The sequence below is a fragment of the Artemia sp. Qi Xiang Cuo genome, chromosome 4 (assembly GCF_049724085.1).
Source record: "Artemia sp. Qi Xiang Cuo chromosome 4, ASM4972408v1, whole genome shotgun sequence".
NCBI lineage: Eukaryota > Metazoa > Arthropoda > Branchiopoda > Anostraca > Artemiidae > Artemia > Artemia sp. Qi Xiang Cuo.
In genome coordinates, this window is record NC_142797.1 from 63,675,737 (window position 1) to 63,697,450 (window position 21,714).

At 34.3% G+C, this 21,714-nt stretch overlaps 1 protein-coding gene across 5 annotated transcripts in view; it reads right to left on the reverse strand.

Moving 5' to 3' along the window:
• Gprk2 (G protein-coupled receptor kinase 2) overlaps window positions 1–21,714 on the reverse strand; it is a 205,007-nt gene that overhangs the window by 45,178 nt on the left and 138,115 nt on the right. For all 5 annotated transcript variants that reach the window (XM_089088485.1, XM_089088486.1, XM_089088484.1 and 2 more), the window contains one exon: window positions 7,128–7,302. In XM_089088485.1, coding sequence (XP_088944611.1) covers window positions 7,128–7,302 — 175 coding nt within the window. The remainder of the gene's footprint in view (window positions 1–7,127; window positions 7,303–21,714) is intronic.

Sequence of the window (21,714 nt, forward strand, 5' to 3'; positions counted from 1 at the left end):
AAAATGAATAATCAAGTCAAAGTTAAAACGAACAGAAATTAACACAAGCAGGAACAGAACTGACGTCCCTTAAGCTTTCTAAACACTAGAACATTTTCTCTTTTATAGAATTATAAATAAAAATTGCCAAGACTCATAGGAAAGATTATACCATATATTTAATAATAATCTTGGTTATATATAACAATTCAATAATCAGTTTTGTTGGAGTTCTGACAAATAAAAAGCACATTTTTCAAAACACGTATCAACTTCAATGATACGTAAATGCCGTTTAGAAATTTTGAGAGGGGGGGGGGAAGAGGTCCTGTTGAATAAAGGATTAAGATCCTCCTGCACTATTGCTGGCGCATAGGGCGTTGAATCAACATTTCAGTTTTTGCGCCTTTTTGCAGGGACAAGCAGCAAGCATGCCATTCAACCATGCCGCTACGGGCATTGATCCCGGGCCACATATATGCCACAGAGGCAAGCAGAGCATCAAACCACTGTGTTCCCAAAGGGTAAGGGACAAGCAGCACCATTCTTATTCATAAGTCTTGATTAGCCTTGAGATATTATTTTTTGCTGTTGTTATGATAAATAAAAACATACTACTCGAAATGCGAATTGTTTTCAGTAGAGAATAAGTGACACTCTGGCCTTTAGAAGGTTTCATTGTAATTTCTGTTCGTTTTAAGCTTGAATTATAGCATGACTTTTTCTGCTCGTCTTTAGTTTAATATAGCTCTTTACTGTTCTTTTAAAAACTTCTTTCTCGGAAATACTTTTTTAAATTAACGATAGCAAAGAGTTTAGCTTAATCATATTGAGAAACAGTCTTACAATCTGAGCCCAACAGTTAGAGGAATAACTCATTTCTGCTAAATATCAAATATCAGTGCGAGATCACGTCGTGTTTTTGTTTCTGGTTACTACAGAGATGGTTTTGAATTACTTATAAGCCTTTTTTCTCATATAAGCAGATAAATTATGTCATTAGCAAGAAAATTATTCAAGGATTAAATAACATTGTGAAGCCAAAGAACTATTGAGAATGTGAAAATTAATTAATATTAAGACAATTTTTAATATCCAAAACTCAAATCTATGTATATCATCCTCTAAAAACTGGGATGCATTTTTTACAACTGTGATTGACTAATCCGAATCAATAACTGGGGTTACCCTTTCACCGTTGCTCACAAAGGGTCATCTTCTTTAGTTTTGTGTTTTGTTTTAAGGTTTGGTTTTTTATATTTTTATCGGTTTTATTCTGTACCAAGCGGAGGCCTTGATCGAAATATTTGCATAATTTCTAATTTTTTTCACTGGTTGTTATTGTCCTCATTGTCTCCTTTCTTCGCAATTTTATGTTATATAGTGATTCAATGTTGTCTCAGGAAAATTCTTGTCAACTATATGGGTTAACCAGACTGGCTAATTGTCTATTTGCCAATACAGGTGACATACGAACAAGCAATTGATGACACGATGGCATCGACAATCAATATGTCGATCGATGTCAATCAGCAATCGGTAACGCTGACATGGCAATGATGGCGCGGCGACAGTAAAAATTAAATTAATGGTGAGTTTAGACAAACAAAAGAAATGAAATCTGTTCCGACAATATAAAATAATGTAAATCTACATTGACATAAATATAGAATCATCTTTTAATGTACATGAAGCTACGGTCTGTTCTCTTTTTAACGTAGCATAAATAGATACTAAAGAACGAAGCTATTTCTACATTCTTCTAGCAATTCCTAGAAGAAATTTCTGGCAATTTCTACGAAGATATACACAATTATATTTAGAAAGCTAATGGATCTGTCACCTGGTGAAATATTTCACAAAACTCATATATTTGTTCCCAGCAATTAATTGTCTAACGTTTTGACATTGCATTAGTAACCAAGACAAAAGAGATATGCTTATTTGCTATACTGATTAAAATGCTTCCCTTTTAGAACTTTATATGTCTCCTTTGAAATTTTCATTTTAGATAAACAGTTTCGTATTAAGAATTAAAGTCTGAAGCAAGAAAAAAAAAAATCAAATAACAATAATAATTACTTGATAATATTTTCTGTTAATAATGTAATTTGATATTTATTATAGTTTTCAACCAATAATTATTTGACAAAAGATTCAACCAGAAGCAGCATAATAGTGTGTTCAAACAGTTCATGGCAACAAAGTATATACTGTATCAAGAGCGACCCGTGCCAATAGAAACAGATACTAAAGAAAGATGGAATATAAAAAAAAACAGAACAAAAGAACAAAAAAGAGAAAAAAAAACAAATAAAAAAACTAACAAAAAGAAGAAAAGAGAAAAAGAACAAAAAAAAGGAAAAAAAAGAGACACAACTCTTCCCGATGATTCCAAGTATGGACATTTCATCGAGCTAAACGTTTTTGGCCACAATGTGTACCAAACAAAGAGCAGGTCGTTCCCGGATATGGCGGGGCGAGGTCATAAGAAAGGATTTAAAGGGAGTTGGAACTTCATTGGGGTGGGGGGGGGGGGTTGGTAAATATCGAAGCTTTGGATATATTGAGGTGGAGGAAGAGCATGAGCTGCTGTGTTAGCTTCGGGCAGTTCGGTGTTGCAGTAAGTTGTTAGTAGTAGTAGTAACGGTCAAAATTGCTCATTAAAAGACATTAACATCAGAAAAGTTACGTAATTTATAGAAACAAATGGAAAGCACCCCTTGAAAGTAAAATTCTCATGAAAATTATACCACCAGATTCGACATGTATAAGAATTCTACACCATAGATGAGCCGTATACAGAGGAAGGTTACCCGGTTTGGACCACCCCTCCCTCCAAAATTTTTGTCCGACTCGTACAAGAGTAACAAAAATAGAAGTAAACAAATATTTGCTGCGTTTTGTAATTTTTACCCCCCTCCTCCAAATCAAAATACCCCCCTCTCCCGAATAAAGATCCTAGATACGGCCCTGACCATAGGGCTCAAGATCCTATATGCAAAGAACGAAAGTCTAATTTTTTTCCGAAAAATTGGACATGGATGCATGTTTATTTGTTTGTATTGTTTTCCACTAGAAATAAGCATTTCTAAGCATTTTCCACTAGAAAATAACAAAATAGCGATTGTAGAACATCGAGAAAAGAATATGTCGAGAGCGATGGATCGTACAAAATTTGACTTTTCGTCCTTACAAATGCACTTATTGAGGAACCGTAAATCTTCGAGCATATTTTGTTGTTTTGCCCTACAAAATCGTAACAAAAAACACTGTTTTGCTACAGCGCCATCTCTTTTGCTGCTCAAAAAGGACTTTAAAATATTCAATTCCCTGTTGAATTAGCCCTTCTCCGATATTTTAGGACATGTTTGATGCAATTAATTAATAAACAAAGTAATCAATAAATTAATAAAACTAAATAAAAACGCATCCATGATCATCTTTCTTAAAAAAATAAACTAAAAGTTCACACTTTTGTGAATACGGATTTGTAACCTCTCTAATACAGGCCTTTGGTATGCTGAACCCGGAGGAGAAATCAACACTGTATGCTGAATTGAATGGTGAAAATTCGACAAGAATCATTCCCCTTTTTGGGGGAGTTTTCCACTGTTTTTGTAAAAACAGGCAAATTTTCTCAGACTCACAGCTTTTGATAAGTTACTTTGAAATAAACAAATTTTGCAGATTTGGAATTATTATAATTCTTTTCATACGTACATTGAAAGCGAAGTAACTTTTCTTTTCGAATTTCGGTTACTATTTGCACAAGTCGCTCTTTACTTACATTTCGTTACCACAAAGTGTTTAACACAATTGACACAAAATGAACAACTTTATATAGAGCGTATACGGAGCTTTACAAACGGTTGCAGAGTGTTGCAGGTTTGCACACCAACTACTGGACACAGGAAACCTCGAAAAGTGAATTTTCAACCTGATATTTTTAGCTTTTCTTCAAGGTTCTTCAATTCTATACAGAGGGAGGGGGGTTACCCCCTTGCTTCCCTTCATTTGAAATAATATGTTTGGACCATGCAATATACATGCTGAAGGGGAAAATAGCTCCCCTCTTAAGACAGAAGCTTTTGCAGTGCGAAATGAAACATCACATTCATATGCTCATCTGCGCAAAGGCAGAAGATTGGGGCATTCCCTATGACCAATATCTGTCCACCGCATCCCCACTCCCTGAAAGAAATTAGACATCATAACCTAAAATAAGCAAATCATATTTAGCACTTCTGACCGCGTTAAAATTAAGGTGCACCCCTTTTTTCAGGGGTGATTTTAAAGCGTTGTTATGCATAAGTTAAACTTTAGTGCAGAGAGAAGGGCGGAAATATTCTCAATTAAAATAAGCAGAAATTATTATTACTATTTTTTCTTTTTACAAATGAAAGTATATTGCTATTAGGGCCCGACCTATATGCATTTTTGGGGTCTGATACCGATACCGATATATCGATACTGCACCGAAACGATATTGATATGATTTGCCGATAAATTCTCCTCCTCCAAAAAAAAACCTTACCTAAAGTTTAAACCCTCCATTTTCTGTCCATATTCATACTATCATGTTTGTCCCTGGTCTATAACACACCAAAACAATAGCTTCAATAATTCATTTTGGATTCCAAAAATTTGGCCATTTACAAGAATTGCTTGATTTTCTTTACCTATTCTGATCAACAGCTTCTGAGCATACAAAAGAAATGGCAGATATTTGCGGAAGTGACAAATAAGAACAATTTTAATCATAGAGGCCGGTTTAGTTACATAAACAAAAATACGTGCAAATCTGACTGAAAGAAGTGTGAGATGTTTATTGAAATTGATTATTCAAATCCAATTTTCAATAGCGGGACCTTAACTTCACTTTAAATTCATATGATATGGTCTCTTACTAACGAATCCATGCTAGGCACACTGGATACAATATTGCAGCTAAAGTTTCAAGTTTGGAAGAGGAATTTAAAGAATGTATGGACAAAATCGTCCAGTATGCTGACAAATGTGGACACATAAGCTAAATTTCCAACGCATATAGGTAAATTTTTTAAGGAGTTGGCACGCGGCGGCAACACCGTGGAGCCCCCCCCCCCACTCCCCACCTTACAACTCCCCCTCTCCCCCTTAGCTGCACTCCTGACGGGATATCATGTTTTTAACCGATTGGATCTTTCACCCACGCAAGTGAACATTCATTAAACAGAAACTGAATCGTTTATTGTATTCTTTTTAGTTTTTTTTATAGATGGTGTACGTTCTTGAAGTCACCAGGTGTGTATTGACAACAAATATACTTTGACTTATCTCTGCTGCTCCCTCCACCAAGGTCAGACTTAGCTGGTGCCTCTACCACCAATGGCTGAACAAGCAAAATCACCTGAGGAAATATGGTGTCATCTTCTGGACAAGTTGCGAATACAAAAATATATAGGCCTATCGGTCGATAACCGTTATTTCTTCCCCGATATCCGATGAGACTGACCCTCATATCAGCCCGATAATATCGGTCAGCCGATGTGTCGGTCGGGCCCTAATTGCAATGTTAATATTTAAAACAAACAGAACAAGGGAATGTCCTCCCCTGAGCCCTCTGCTTTTTACGGTAAGTTTAGCTTGTGTTTAAGTGAGAGTATGATCAGTATCTATAATAATCTTAAACTTATGTGTATATGGTTGGGGGGTCTGGAGGGCGGCAGCGCCTTTCATATAGAGGATATTTGAATTTATTACTTTGGACAAATATATCTGTGGGGCATCGTTTCTTCGTTTTTGATTTGTTTTTCTGCAGCCTAAATTCCGTGGCGGTTTGCAAAAACACCCTAAGTCACATTTTATCCAAAAATGAGTTAAGCGCATGGTTAGAAAGAGCTCGAGTAGATATATCGATTGGTCTATTCAAAATTAGCTTATTTTAAATTCTGGCCAAGTTACAAATTCTTCAAAAAGGCTTGAAAAAGAACGTAAGTCGCTCATCTTCTATGAACAATTCAGAAATTTGGACGTTCCTAGCGAATTCCGATCGAAAGGTTAGCAAGGGATCAGTCTTTAAAGCTTCAAATTTCTTAAATTCTGATTTGTGAGAAAGATTTTTTCATTGTGTGTTTTCATTTTGCTCTCCTGTAAAATTAGAAAAAGTGAACATAGGCCCTTTTTGCAAAACGCCACACAATTGTGCGTCGTGTTTAGGAGGCTAATTCTAGCTGAAATAATCCGCAAAGTTGATTCTCTATTTGTCTCCTTTAATTAGTCTTTTGATATTACAGCACTATAATGATGGAATGCTGACACTAGAATTGACTTAAGGTACATTTAACTGAATGCTGAAACTAGAATTGTAGGAGCATTTAACTGAAATGTCTTCTAATGTTCTTACATAATAGCCTGGAACTCTGGTGGTAAGTTCAGAGAATATGATAAGACAATCTGATGGTAAGTTAATCTGCTGAGCAAATCTTGTTTTTATCAAGGAACTTCCCATTTAATGATTAAGTAAATAATTCATTTCCAGGATAATCTTAAGGCCTTTGATCCCATAAATTGTTACTTAAAGAAATTTAGATGACTTTACGTGATGTAAAACAATACTGTAAATAACTTGAAACAATACATACAACAATCTATCCCAAAAATGTTTCCCAAAAATACAGGGGTGCCAAAATTACTTCCACATCTTTATTGGGACAGAATTATTGCTAAAAAAAACTATAAAATGGATGTTTTTTCAAGAGCTCTAATCTTACAATAAGTAATAGGATAAGAAGGGCGGGCTAATCAGGGAGTAATAGGTTATATTTGTTCTTCAATACACGTTTTACGGTGAATAGTTAATACTACGGGTTCTGTTCTGTCTTTAAGTAACTCAATCTCTTTTTTTCTTTTCTTTTTTTTTTGGAAATAAAAGTGCTATTCTAATTTCAATAACAGAATTCAAAGCTTGGAATCCATTAAAGAGGCAAACTGTTCTAATGGTTTACTGCCAAATTTACCGTTCATTTTGGGAGTATCTATGAAAAAAAGGTGGAGAAACCATATTTTTCTGGAACAATTTTAACGTTAGGTTGAGACACCACTGGCTGACTGGCATTCCCCGTATTAACATAAAAAGGTAAATAATAATACAAAAAATAGCTTACCCATGTATCCTACAGTTCCAACTCGACCCCGAACCGTTTCGCCTTCAGGTATTTCAACTGCTAGGCCCAAGTCAGATATTCGAACATGGCCTTTATCGTCCAAAAGAATATTTTCAGGTTTACAATCTCGATATACAATTCCATTTCGATGCAAATGAGCTAAGCCACATAATACCTGAAAATAATAAAAATATTTTCAGGTTTACAATCTCGATATACAATTCCATTTCGATGCAAGTGAGCTAAGCCACATAATACCTGAAAATAATATGAATATATTCAGGTCAAGAATATCGATACGTATATTTTTTTCTATGTATATGAGCTAAGAAGAGTAATGCCTTAAAATGAGCAAATTAACATAAAATTTGATTGAGGAGAAACGTTAATTGAAAGGATAGTTTTCGCTTCTGAAAGCCCCCAAATCAACTCAGTAAGATTGTTGAATTAATCTAACGGTTTGTGTGTGTGTGGGGAGGGGGAGAAGTGAGCACTCAGTACGCTTTAGTCTTTCCGTGGTTTAGATTAAATAAGATATCAAATAAGAAAAATAAGTTTTTTGTTTTTTTAACTGAAAGTAAGGACCGACATTAGAACTTAAAACGAACAAAAATTATTCCTTATATGAAAGTGACTGTCCCCTCCTCAACGCCCCGCTCTTTGATGAGTAAGACTAAACTTGATGAAACTTGTATATTTGAAATTAGCACAAGAATCTAATTCTTTTCACGTATATATTGGTATTAAAATTTCGTTTTTAGAGTTTCAGTTACTATTGAGCCGGGTCGCTCCTTACTTACAGTTCGTTACCACAAACTGTTTCACAAATGGTCAAACTAGGAATAATATAGACAAATCTTAACACAATTAGAGTGACTTCAAATTTACTTTCAGTCAGTTGAATGTCTGTTCATTTTAAAGTGATCAGCTTAAAACTCTGTAACCTCTACCTCTCTCTCCCCTTTGATATAGGACACAGATTTGGGTTTACCTCTTGTGCTCTTGGGGACAAATTCCTTTTAATAATTTATGCTAGTGATCTCATGAGAGCTTTTCGTTTCCTTAAAAATATGGTTCGTGACTTGTATAAAGACACTCAACGAACTTACATTTTGGGAGCAATGGGAATGTTTAGAAATAAAGTGTATTTGTATTTATGGTAATAAGAATCATAATTTCAAGTTTCCCCCTAACATTTCATAGTGATCGCAGTTCTTATCTTAATAAAGCACATCTTATTATTCCCTTAAAAGCTTTTAAAAGTGGAAATATCACTGACCTAAATATTTGCATTTTGGTTAATTTTGACCCGTCGCCAAAAAGGGCTGCTGACTCCTGCCATTAACCATTTTTCAGCGGCAAAAAAGATGATGGGATGACGACTCAATTTTTATGAATAGGCAAACGATTATTATAGTTTCGGAATGCTTGGATTTTGAGGGCCACCAAGATGGATACCTGGGTATCCATTTTCTGGGCATCAAAAGTAATAGACTTTTCCCTGGATGCCACCAACCCTAGGAATGGCTCTGAAGATACCCAGTAATACTTACCGATATCATGAGATACAAATATCGTGGAGATATTTGGGGAGAGAGGGATATTAGGGGATATTAGGGGAGAGAGAGGTAGATGTTACAAAGTTTTAAGCTGATCATTTTAAAATGAACAGACATTCAATTGAGTGAAAGTAAATTTGAAGTCACCCTAATTGTATTAAGATTTGTCTAAGCTTGCCATGTTAAAATCACCCAAGATTCACCTGGTTCTATAGCCCCTTGAAATATAAATAATAATCAATTAACTACTCTGAAGTGTAAAATTTAACTATTACTATTTATTTTCATTGCCATTCTCATTAATTTGTTTTATTACTTATTCCTTATTGACTAATAATTATAATAATATTTTCATAATTAAATCAGTATGCTACTCAGATTAGCTAAATCATATTACTATTTTCCCTGTTTAAACAGTTCTAAATTGTTACAAAATAATTTTGGATTGGAACTAAAACTCTCATGTTCATTTCAATATACACTACAATTATGAAATAACAAAAGCTTAAACCAGTGGTTCCTAACGGCCTTTGGGCCATACCCCACCAAGTTATTTCTAAAATCCTGATGCCCCCTGGTGATATTTGAATTTTGTTACCCACAAGTTTACGCATATTCACCTGAAGAAAGCTTAAAAGGCCATTAACTTGATATCGAGTTGTCCTCTAGGTGTAATTTATGCGAATGAAAATTGTTGTCTGTATACAACACCTTTCATACAATGCATGACGTCACTGCAATACTATCATGTATTTTGCTCTTTAAATGCATATGAATGTGACATTATTTACATGAAAAATGTTTTCTGTATACAACACCTTTCATACAATGCATGACGTCACTGCAATACTATCATGTATTTTGCTCTTTAAGTGCATATGAATGTGACATTATTTACATGAAAAATGTTTTCTGTATACAACACCTTTCATACAATGCATGACGTCACTGCAATACTATCATGTATTTTGCTCTTTAAATGCATATGAATGTGACATTATTTACATGAAAATTGTTGTCTGTATACAACACCTTTCATACAATGCATGACGTCACTGCAATACTATCATGTATTTTGCTCTTTAAATGCATATGAATGTGACATTATTTACATGAAAATTGTTGTCTGTATACAACACCTTTCATACAATGCATGACGTCACTGCAATACTATCATGTATTTTGCTCTTTAAATGCATATGAATGTGACATTATTTACATGAAAATTGTTTTCTGTATACAACACCTTTCATACAATGCATGACGTCACTGCAATACTATCATGTATTTTGCTCTTTAAATGCATATGAATGTAACATTATTTACATGAAAATTGTTGTCTGTATACAACACCTTTCATACAATGCATGACGTCACTGCAATACTATCATGTATTTTGCTCTTTATATGCATATGAATGTGACATTATTTACATGAAAATTGTTGTCTGTATACAACACCTTTCATACAATGCATGACGTCACTGCAATACTATCATGTATTTTGCTCTTTAAATGCATATGAATGTGACATTATTTACATGAAAAATGTTTTCTGTATACAACACCTTTCATACAATGCATGACGTCACTGCAATACTATCATGTATTTTGCTCTTTAAATGCATATGAATGTGACATTATTTACATGAAAAATGTTTTCTGTATACAACACCCTTTCATACAATGCATGACGTCACTGCAATACTATCATGTATTTTGCTCTTTAAATGCATATGAATGTGACATCATTTACATGAAAAATGTTTTCTTTTTAATTAAGGCTCTGGAGCATTGTCAGCTGAAGGGTGCACGTCCTTCCCATGACTCACCAAAATATTCCCATGCGCGACCGATGGGACGTTTGTCCCACGTTGAGAATCACGGGCTTAAACAAATATTTAACATTAAAGGTTGAGAATAGCTTTTTCAAGTTGCAAGGAATAATAGGACTGAGAGAAACACATAAGTTTTGTTTCTCCTTGAAAGGGAAGATATTTCAAAGTGTCAATTAGTAGCCAACAACCAATACATTATCCCCGTCAAAGAAAATGAAAATAAAACCTAAAAGGCGGTATTAGATTTCCAACAGCCTTCTTTTCTAAGAGGGAAAATGTATTGCTGACAGAAACAGAAACATCAGCATTGATTTTTTTTTTTTCCTAGCAACTTAAAGGGAAAATGAACAACAGAAGGAATCCTATGCCAAAAATGATGAAGCCTACCTCGGTCTCAGCGAGAAGAGTAGAGGGGAAAAGAGAGCGAGAAGAGAGAAGAGAGTGAGAAGGGAGGGGCCAAAATACATAGAGCGTAGGCTTTACAAGGACTGGGCAATAAAATATTATTCTGTGGCTTTTATGTATTCAGTCTTCAAACTTTATAAAGCCCAATTTATAATGGAAAAATCCATAAGGAGGGAGTCTGAAAATACACGCCCTCTGGCTCCAGATCCTACCAGTGGTGGCACTGCCCCATCAAGAGACTATAAATTGTAAATTCTTAGTTTAATCTGACCAACAAGATGTACCGAAAAAGGATTTTCATTAATTTGTTTTCGTAGCAGAAAAGAAGTAGTTTTGCCATGTACAAAAAAAAAGAGAAAAAAAAAGAAAATCGAGGATGAGTGTTTTTAACGACAACGAAAATACTGGACGAAAAAATAATTTATTTCGGGACGGCACCCACCTCCCTTTTTAAGCACATCAGAGAATCGCAGAAGAAGAAGAAGAACGAAACACACATCAGAAGGAAGTTAGAAGGAAACACGTTCACATTTTATAAAACAACCCGGATAAAAACAAACAATACGGCAGAAAAAATAACAAACAAAAAGCAAAATTGAAAAATTAAAAACCCAACAACGCGGAAAACAAACTAGACTAACAAATAGATAAAATAAAAAATTACCAGAATTAAAAATTTTAAAAGCCAGAAACCTTAATTTCAAAAGCGAGTCGCTCACCAATATCTACGATAAGCAAAAAGTATAGTTATTCGTTCAATACTACATAAGTGACTCACTTATCACTGGGTCAAGGGAAAACAAGTTTTTGTTTTGATGTTCTTGGTACTTTTGAGAATCGGGAATCGGGAAACCGAAAATCGGGAAATGTTCTTTCTTTTTCAGGTACAGATAAACCAGTATTGATATGTCAAATACAGATACCACGGTACCTCTCTGTAAAGCAATACCCCTTATGGAAAAATCTCCTTTCCATAGGCTACCGATGGTTTTTTCTTTCTTATTTTTAGCAGATTTTACAAGCCATTTCTCAGCAGCGAATTAGCACTGATATGCAACAATTTATGCATTATTCTCTGGAATGGTTAAGGTTACTGCTCCCTGTAAAAAATGCAATATCGCGACATGCCTACAGCTGTGAATCGCACCGAGAAAACTATCAATATTATTAAAAGTATATACTTTAATTAATATAAGTATTAACATAATTATATTAATATAAATATAATATAATGATACTAATATAATATAATTATAATTATGTATATTATATATTAATATTAATATAAGTATTAACATAACTATATTAATATAAGTATAATAGCATTATAGTTATATTAATGTAACTATTAATATCAGTATATTATATACTTGTACAATTTTTCGTTTGGCCCCAGGTGAATTGCCGAAGAGCTCAACCTATCACCGTTCATCCGTTAAACATAGCTTAGCCTTTATACAATCTTAATTTAAAAAACATTTTCCACAAAGAGGTTTTCCAAAGAAAAGTAAAGAGCTTTAAACCAAAAACGAGTAGAAATAAAGTCAAACCATTTTCCAAGCACTAAACTACCACAAATCACCGCTAATAAATAAATGAAACCCAAAACAAACAGAAATAACAAACAAATAACCGAGTCAAACTCAAAACGAACAAAAATTAACATGAGTAGGGCTGACAGCCCCCATGCCTTCTCAAGACCAAAACATAATTTGCACTTTACTGAAAACTAAATAGATTTTAAATGTTTTCACTTTTTTTACTTTAATAGGCAAAAAAATATATTAAAACTATAATGAATAAATACCAGTATATGAATATTAAACAGACAATCCACGGTCGTATTTTTTTCAGTAAAGTGCAAATTGCGTTCTTGTCTTGAGAAGGCATGGTTGATGTTGGTTAAGAAAAAATGTAAAATATAAAACAAGAAACTGCAAACAAAATATATTTTAAATGTTTTCACCTTTTGACTTTAATAAGTAAAAAAAAATATTAAAACTTTAAGGAATACATATCAGTGTATGTATATTAAACTGACAATCCACGGTCTTTTTTTTAGTAAAGTGCAAATTATGTTCTGGTCTTGAGAAGGCATGGGAGTAGTCAGACCTTCTCATATTAATTTTTGCTAGTTTTGATTTTGACTCGGTTATTTATTGTAATCTATATTCGGTGCAGGTTTTATGCTTGGAAGATTATTTGGCGTTATTTCTGCTCATTTTTGGTTTAATGGAACTCTACTTTTCTTTGAAAAACTTGTTTCATGGAAAAAGTTTTTAAATTAATACCCTAATTATATCTACCGAGTTACACACAGACATACATAGCCGATTATCATTACCAGTTTATTCCAATGTGGACACTATTTGTAGCTTTGTAGGCACCAAAAACGAGATCCTTGAAAATGATATGAAGTTTCGAACTTCGAACTTTTTTGACGAAATCATTCAAAAAAAGGGGTCGAGGAAGTAAAATCACAGGTATTTAACGATTGAACGGCCATATGTGGGGAAATCAGGCCTGTGCTACGTCCATAAGATAATTCAATCAATATGATAGCTTAATAACCAGAACAAAATTTGGAAGTTGTAATGCAATTCTTGAATAGAATCCAAATTAAGTTGGGGCACCGAAACTGATTTTGCTAACAGAATAGAGTACCATGATATTTAAAAGGGAGAATCAGCAACTTACAGCCTACATTCACCTCTCACTAACTTGTTCATCTAGTTCATATAATAAAATACAGACTTAAAACATACAATTTATATTTAGAGCAAAAAAGATCGGACCTATCTAAGCCATTTTAATTCACATCTTAAAAAAAAGTGTTCTAGTTTATGAAAGGGGTTCAATCACAGTATTTAAATACATTTACTTTTATTTTACTCTAAGATTGATATATTTTTGGTTAAAATTGTTGTGCCTTTTGCTTCAACAATATTTCAAGTAACCGAATGCCTCAACTTTTACTCCAGCCTCCTCCTTTTGGAATGGAGTACCTCAAGGTACAATAAGTTCATAAGTTTATTCATCCACATTCATAAACAAATAAATAAAATAAACAACACTTTCACGCTGGAGAAAACCTATGAAGGTTTGCGATCGCGCGAAACTCCATAACTCAACTATTTACATAAACCTCAACTATTTAATTAAAACTATTATAAATAAACCAAAAATAGATAAACTATATCCTATAGTTTATATCCAGTCTTCCATTAGATCTTGACCTGTCAAGACGTCTTGTTTTGAAATAAATGACGCTTGTGATTTTTAAGTGAAGACGCGAGATCAGCCTTGTGAAATTTTCTTTAGCAAGAACCAGTGCTAATCCTGGCTTAGGTGACCAGCTATTAGTTGAAGATATAGCTTCTAATTCATGGTCCGTCTCGTTTTTATTTTCTAGCCTGGAATGTCCAATCATTGTAATGAATGCTACAGAAAATGGGGAACTGGGTCTTTCAGTTGTTCTAAGTGTAATGCTTGGTTGCACCCTGCTTGTGCTGGCATAATAAAAGTAATCGCCTTAAAAACCCTAATTGATTATGCGTTCAATGCCAAGCGTCGATGGTTGAAAATGACGTGATTAATACCATCGATAATCAACCCGAAATGGTTCAACCAATCGAGGCTGTAAAATCCCCCGTTGTTTTGGATGAAGAAAATTCATCTATCTCCAACGAAAATCAACTTGAAGTGATCGTTCGAAGTGGTATTACAAATTCCCCTACTATGCCTCGTGCTTCGAGCAATGTCAACAATAGTTCTGATCGATCGATTGATTCTGCAAAAATAACCACTATACATTAATTCAAGATTACCCCACAAATATATTTTTTCAGCAATGGTTTGCATTAAAAGTATCGGAAGTAATTGCAGAAACGGCTAGTGACTTTGAGCGCTATGCCTGTAAGGATTACCTAAAAAAGACGCGGAAATTATCTATTTCAGGAAACTGATTGTTAATCTAGAATTTATTTATGATAGTTTATCTGATCTTTACGAACGTCAGAAAAGTGATCTTTTCAAGGACAATGAAATCCAAATGTTAAAAGTCGGTTTTCAGCTAGCAATTGTTGATGCTATACATGCATTAAAATCTCATACATCGCTCAGTGTTTCTCCTTCAGCTGATGCTTCTAATCCAAATATGCATTATCCAAATTCTTCAAGTTCCGTAAAAACTGTAAAACCCTTTGAATCTGAAAACGTCACAATATGTAATCAATCAAGTGCTAGTGAGCCTTCCTTGTCAGCATTTTTTCAGAGAATAAAAAAGGATACATAAACTGTTTCTCCTGACTTTTTTTTCCCTGAAGTTTGCTTTTTCTTGAAATGCAGTGGTAATGACAAATCTACAAAAACTGGCAATGATGTCGAATTTTCAGGCGAAAATTCTAAACCAATGCAATCATATATTAAAAAAAATGAGTTCTGTGGTCTTAAGTGTAATAAACCCAATGTTTGCTTTAGATCTTTAGACAGTAGATGTATGTCTAGTAATTGTAAATATCTACACATTTGTAAGTTTCATGTTTTTAGCCGTTGTATAAATAATATGTGCAAATACCCCCATGTTGATATCCGTAAACAATTTTCAAGTGGAAGGTGCTTTGGCTGTGCAAAACATCATATCAAATTGTCCATTAAGAGTCGTAGTAGGTTCCACAAAACTGGGCTGCTCAGAGACCCCCTTAATTCTGCTAATCCTACTAAACATTTTTTAGACCATCGCTCGCACTCAAGAAAGCCCACGAGCTATCCAGTCCTTACCAATCGAGTACCTATCCAAAGGATACCCTCGTCTCCATATCCACGTCCCTACCCCCTTCCTTCTTTTTCAAAGATAAACCCACCCACCCCTCTGGCTGCTTTCCAGCATTTTCCTACCCGTCCATCTATTATTCCCCACCACCTTGCGTACCCCCTCAACGGGGACTCTTCGTACCATTCCCCTGCAAAAATAATCTTATCTCTCCTGATTCCTCCAGCTCACCCCAAACTCAACCGCTACTTAGTTACTGTAGTTTAGAGTCTCCGCTTGTACCTGCTCATTCAACTGCAATCGTATTTTAAAAAGATGGATTTGATCTCCCTGTCCTTTATTCTCACTACCCAACTTTAGCCCCCGTCAAGAATTCGACTAGAACCCATGACCCTATCTGTGACATAAAAAAAGTATAGTATAGAAACGGTACATTGACGAGTTGCTTTCGATTACCCACACTTATGTTGAGCAACACTGAAAGCCTTAACTTTGAAAAACTTAATGAATTAGACACCCTTTCTAAAATATATAGATTAGATGTAATTGCTATTACTGAAGTTCAAGATAAAAATTTGCACATGTTAAAGATTAACAATTTTTCTCAATTTATTAAACTCAGACCAGAAAACCACCCTCTGGGTAAGAAAGGTGGCAGAATTCTGTTCTTTGTCCGTAATGACTTTTACCCAAGTGAAATATCAATTCCGTGTCTTGCTCCCTTTGATGAGATTATGTGGGTGTGCGTTCGACCTAAAGTCTTGCCACGTCCTTTCAGTTTAATTTTCCTGCGTTGTTTTTATTACTCCTCTAATCAGAGATCCGCTGACAAAATAAATTTTATTGAAAAATTACATGCAAGTGCTGACTTTGTACTATCAAAATACCCAAATGCAGGAATTTTCCTGAATGGGTGGCTCTTGATTTAATTTGCACTAATATTTCGAAGTTTTACAAACCCGTATCCACTCTGCCCCCTCTAGGGGGTAGTTACCACTTTAGCTTTCTCATATCTCCACTGGCTAAAGTTAAACTGTCGTTCTTTCTAAGCGAAACGACTTATATAATTGTTACTTAATCACGACTTTTTAAATTTGACTTCGGAACGACTACTGAAAATTGTCCCACCATAAATAAGTCACATGAGATAGACTATATAGATTTCTTCCTCTTAAATCTGCTGAGGGTGAATTATAAATTCTAGCTTCCTGAGAAAAAATTTAAAACGTTTTCTACAGATAAGCCTTATGTTGCTGAGTCTCTTAAAAAACTTATAAGAAAAAAAAAATTTTCAAAGCAGGTCGTATTACTGAGGCTAATAGTCTAAGGAAGTTCCTATAGGAAAAATTAAGAAAAGTAGGTTCTAATTATTATAATAGTAAAGTGTTCTAACAAGCCCAAGCAATGGTACAGAAAAATTAAAGAAATTTGCGGAAAAAGTCCTTCCGAAGTTGATTTTTATATCCCTGAACCCCCTAATAAGACTGCCAACGATTTAAACTTGTATCTTGCTTCCATCGTGCAAAGTTTCCGCCCTTCCACTGGCTCAAGTACGATTATTTCTCCGAACACTTCCATTCCCTTTATTTCTCCCTCTGAATTTATAATTAAAGTAATAAAGTTTAAAAATCAAGTATTTGTCTCTTGGACATCTCACTTGACTTAATTAAAGCCTTTTTAGACAAAATTGCTGACCCTTTATCAAATATTTTCAACCACATCACAAAATTTGGTAAATTCCTAAGTTGCTGGAAACAAGGTTTTATAACACCTGTCCCCAAAAAATGCACCAGTATAACTTTCGCCAACATTCACCCCATTACACTCACTTCAGTTTTTTCCAAACTTTATGAAAGTTTCCTCTGTGACTGGCTTGGGGATATAATTTGTCCGAGTATTGACACCTGTCAGTTTGGTAATTTAAGGAAAACTTCTACCACCCATTACCTTGTGCACTTAATGCATGCCGCCGTAAGTAACCTTGATAAACCAAATGTTTGGCTAAACCTTGTCTTAGTTGATTTCCAAAAAGCTTTTGACCTGGTTGATCACACCATCCTAATTCGTTCACTATTGGTTAACTTTGAACTTGATCCTCTGTTAGTAAATATTGTTATATCGTTTCTTTCGAATAGATCTCAAGTTGTTAAATACAAAAATATTTTCTCTAATTGGCTAAAGGAAAAAATCCTACCTCTTACTGACTTGAAACAATTTGGGAACCTAAAATCCACCTCTACTTCCCATTACCTCGTTTCTCTTATTGATCACATCGGGAAAACCCTTGAAAAGCCTAATTCCTGGCTAAATGTAATTTCCATTAACCTTCAGAAACATTTAACCTTGTTAATCACAATATTTTAATTGAGAAACTTGTCAATGAGTTCAATATTGATCCCTTACTGGTGAAATTAGTTGCCTCCTTCTTAACAAATAGATCGCAAGTTGTCAAATACCAAAACCATTATTCAAATCCTCTCCCTGTCCACAACGGCATACCCCAAGGTACTCTTCTAGCATCTAGGTCCCCTCCTTTTTTCAGTAATGATCAACAGTCTCGCAAAGGAATTTCCTGACCGATGTAAATTTGTTGATGACCTACCGTTGTTTTAAACTTGCTTCATAAATTTAATAACTGATCCTATTAGTATCCTCAATGAAATTGGAGACGAAGCATTAGACTTAGACGTGACATTACATGCCTCTAAGTCCATGTTAATGCCCCTTTGTTTCCTCAAATCCTCGCCCTGTTTTCCTAATCCTATGCCTCGTAAAATTTCTTTGTCCTCCTTTAAATTACTTGGCGTCACAATTTCGTCAAATTAAACGTGGGATATCCACGTTGAGGACATCATCCATAGAGCTAATGTGTCTATCACCCTCCTTAAGCTCTTAAATAAATTTAGCGTCCCCCCTTCCCACTCCTTACGAATTTACACGTCTTTTGTCCGCCCGCATCTAGAATATGCTTGTCCAGTTTGGCACCCTGGTATCTGTCACGAAGAATCGGAAAAAATCGAATCAATTCAAAAAAGGCCCTTGCGAATAATTTTCAAAGAAGACAAGGTGCCATACTCTCTGCTCCTAAAAAAACTAGTCTGAAAACCCTGGAGCAAAGGAGGATTTCGTTGTGCCTCCGTTTTGCAAAAAATACCATAACAAACCCTTGGACGGCAAGTACTGTCCCCAAACGTCACTCTTCGTCCAGATTACGGCCACCTCGAATTGTTTCTGATCCCATCCTTGTTTTGTTCCTCATTTGCTGCGTTACGTCCAGATACGAGAAAACTTTAATCGCCTTTATTAAATACAAAATATATAAAATACCTCCATAGTTTCTGCCCCCCCCCCCCACTCTTTTTTTTATTAGCTGATGGTACTGCCCAGGTTCTTGCACTCATTTGCTTGCCCCCCCCCTTTTTTTTTTTTTTTTTTTGACCAGTTTTTATTGCTTTTAACTCTTTTATTGATTTACTGTAGTTGAATTATCGACATTTTCTGAGTATCCCTTTTAATTTAATTGCATTTATGTCTCGCTCTAAGTTTAGTTTTAATAGTTTTTAATGCGTTTCTATTTCACTCTAAGTTTAGCTCGACCAGTTTTTATCTTTTTATTTTTTTGTTTGACTTTCTGCATTTTTAATTATTGATTTTTAAATGATAGTTAATTTTGGCTTTCTCTATTTTTCTGTTGTTCTTTGCATTTTTATTGTAACCATTTATGTTGTCGACTCCAAAGTCCGAATTCGGCCCTTTGTGGGCTTGTGATAGCGATTTTTTTTAAATAAATATCTTATCTTATCTCCCCTCCCTATATATTGTGGAATTCCTCAAGGAACCTTATTGGGACCACTTTTATTTCTAGTCATGATTAACGATATTGGTTCGGATTTTCCCCAAAGGTGGAAATATGTGGACGACTTGTCAATCCTTGAAGTATGTAACAGTAATACTAAAAGTGACCCCCTCAAAATCCCAACCCACATTTCAGATGAAGCTAAGAACCTAAATATGAAAGTAAATTCCACCAAATCAATTATAATGGCGATAATTTTTTTGAAATCCACTCCCGCTTTCCTTGACTCTATCCCACCCAAAACTCTTGTGAAACTTTTTAAAGTCCTTGTTACCACAACTTCAAATTATCTTGGAGATAATATGCGTGTTTCTTATATTATCATAAAAGCAAAACTGTCCTAACATACGTTGAATATTTTAAACAGATTTAATTGCCCCCACATGAAGTCCCTCTGTGTTTATTTATCATTTATCAGGCTGCTATTAGAATTTGCATGTCCGGTCTGGCATTCACATCTTTCAAGCGAGCTTAGTGACAAAATTGAGTTGGTCCAAAAGCATTCGCTCAGGATCATCTACAAAGAGAGCAAAATTCCATACTCTTTCCTCCTTAAATCCGCAGGTATTACCACGTTAAAAGAAAGGAGAGTACAAATTTGTTTGCGCTTTGCTAAATCCGCAATATCTAATCCTCGTACTGAGGACATCTTTCTTGATTTACAAGACCCCATTAGACCCCGTCTCCCCCGCTTAGCTTCCTTGGCAATTCCAACATATTCACCTATCCATACCGTTACTGAGAGGTTCCGGAAAAGTTTTATCCCCTTTACTTTGGCGCACCTTACAAATAATCCCTGAACTATGCTCAGTACCAAAATTAACTCCTCCCTCCCTTGTTTTAGTTGTTGTGTATGTTCACATTAATCATGCTTCATTTTTTTTCTCTTTATCTTTGTCGCTTTTATTTTCCCTTTTGTTGATACTTATTTATGTTAAGTTTCTTTTCTGACCTTTAATTTGAAATCTTTTTTCCTTTATTTGTATTCCTTTCTTCAATTGTAAATATTTATTTAGACAACTAATTTGGCTTGATTTTAAGTGTTTTTTTTTTATTTTAGGTATTTGACCTTGAAAACGATTTCGGCAATGTTTTTCTTCCTGACTGTGATTTTCTTTTATCCCCCACCCCTTCTTCCTCTATTTTTCTGTTTTATTCTTGCCATTTGTTAAATTCTTATCGAACATTTTATGCTTGATTGCTGTTTCTTTTCTTGTTGTATTATTTGTTTATTCGTTTTTCTTTGTTTATTTCTTTTTGACAAATGAAGCGAATTCGGCTCTATTAGAGCTTGTGATAGCCGTTGTAAAATAAATATTATCTTATCTATATATATATATATATATATATATATATATATATATATATATATATATATATATATATATATATATATATATATATATATATATATATAATAATAATATAAAAAAAAAATATAAAAAAATAAATAAATAACTGAATTAAAAATGATAATACATAAATAAAATATATAAGAAAATCAATAATATAAAATATAAAAGAAAAATAATAATAACCAATCCAGTCTCCATCACTCATCCGGTCGAAACACATTTCTCTCGGGTTAGTAGTACACTAGTAGAAAGAAAACGAAAAACTGGTCTAAGAAAGCCAGCAAGAAGATGCACAAACTGACTAACAAAAAAAAAACGAAACAAGAAGTAAAGAAAAGGGAAGTTCTCTTTCTTATATCTGATAATACTACCAATCGTGCTGCAGACAGTGATATAGGAGGGAGTCAACCTCGTTCACAAGGACTAGTCCAAAGGGTTCCCCCCCCAAAAAGTAGCAGCCTTATATGTGTTTCCTACCTTCGACACGATAATTATCTTCTAATATTAAAAAGGAATGAGTGATCCCACAAGTGGGAAGATTCTGCTTATCATATTCTTCTATCGTTCGCGATTCATATATATTGAAGGTATATTAATATATTCTTATTTCAAAATCATTAGTTTCACCGAATCTGCTCTTTTTTTGTATCTTGCCTTTTTTCGAGAAATAGTATTAGAAAAGATATCATACGAAAGCATATTGACACTATTTCTTACAGTTTTTATTTATGTCAAGACCATGTTTTTCTTACTTTTGACGTTAGGCATGAGACATTAAAAAGAACAATTGTTTTTGTTTAATTG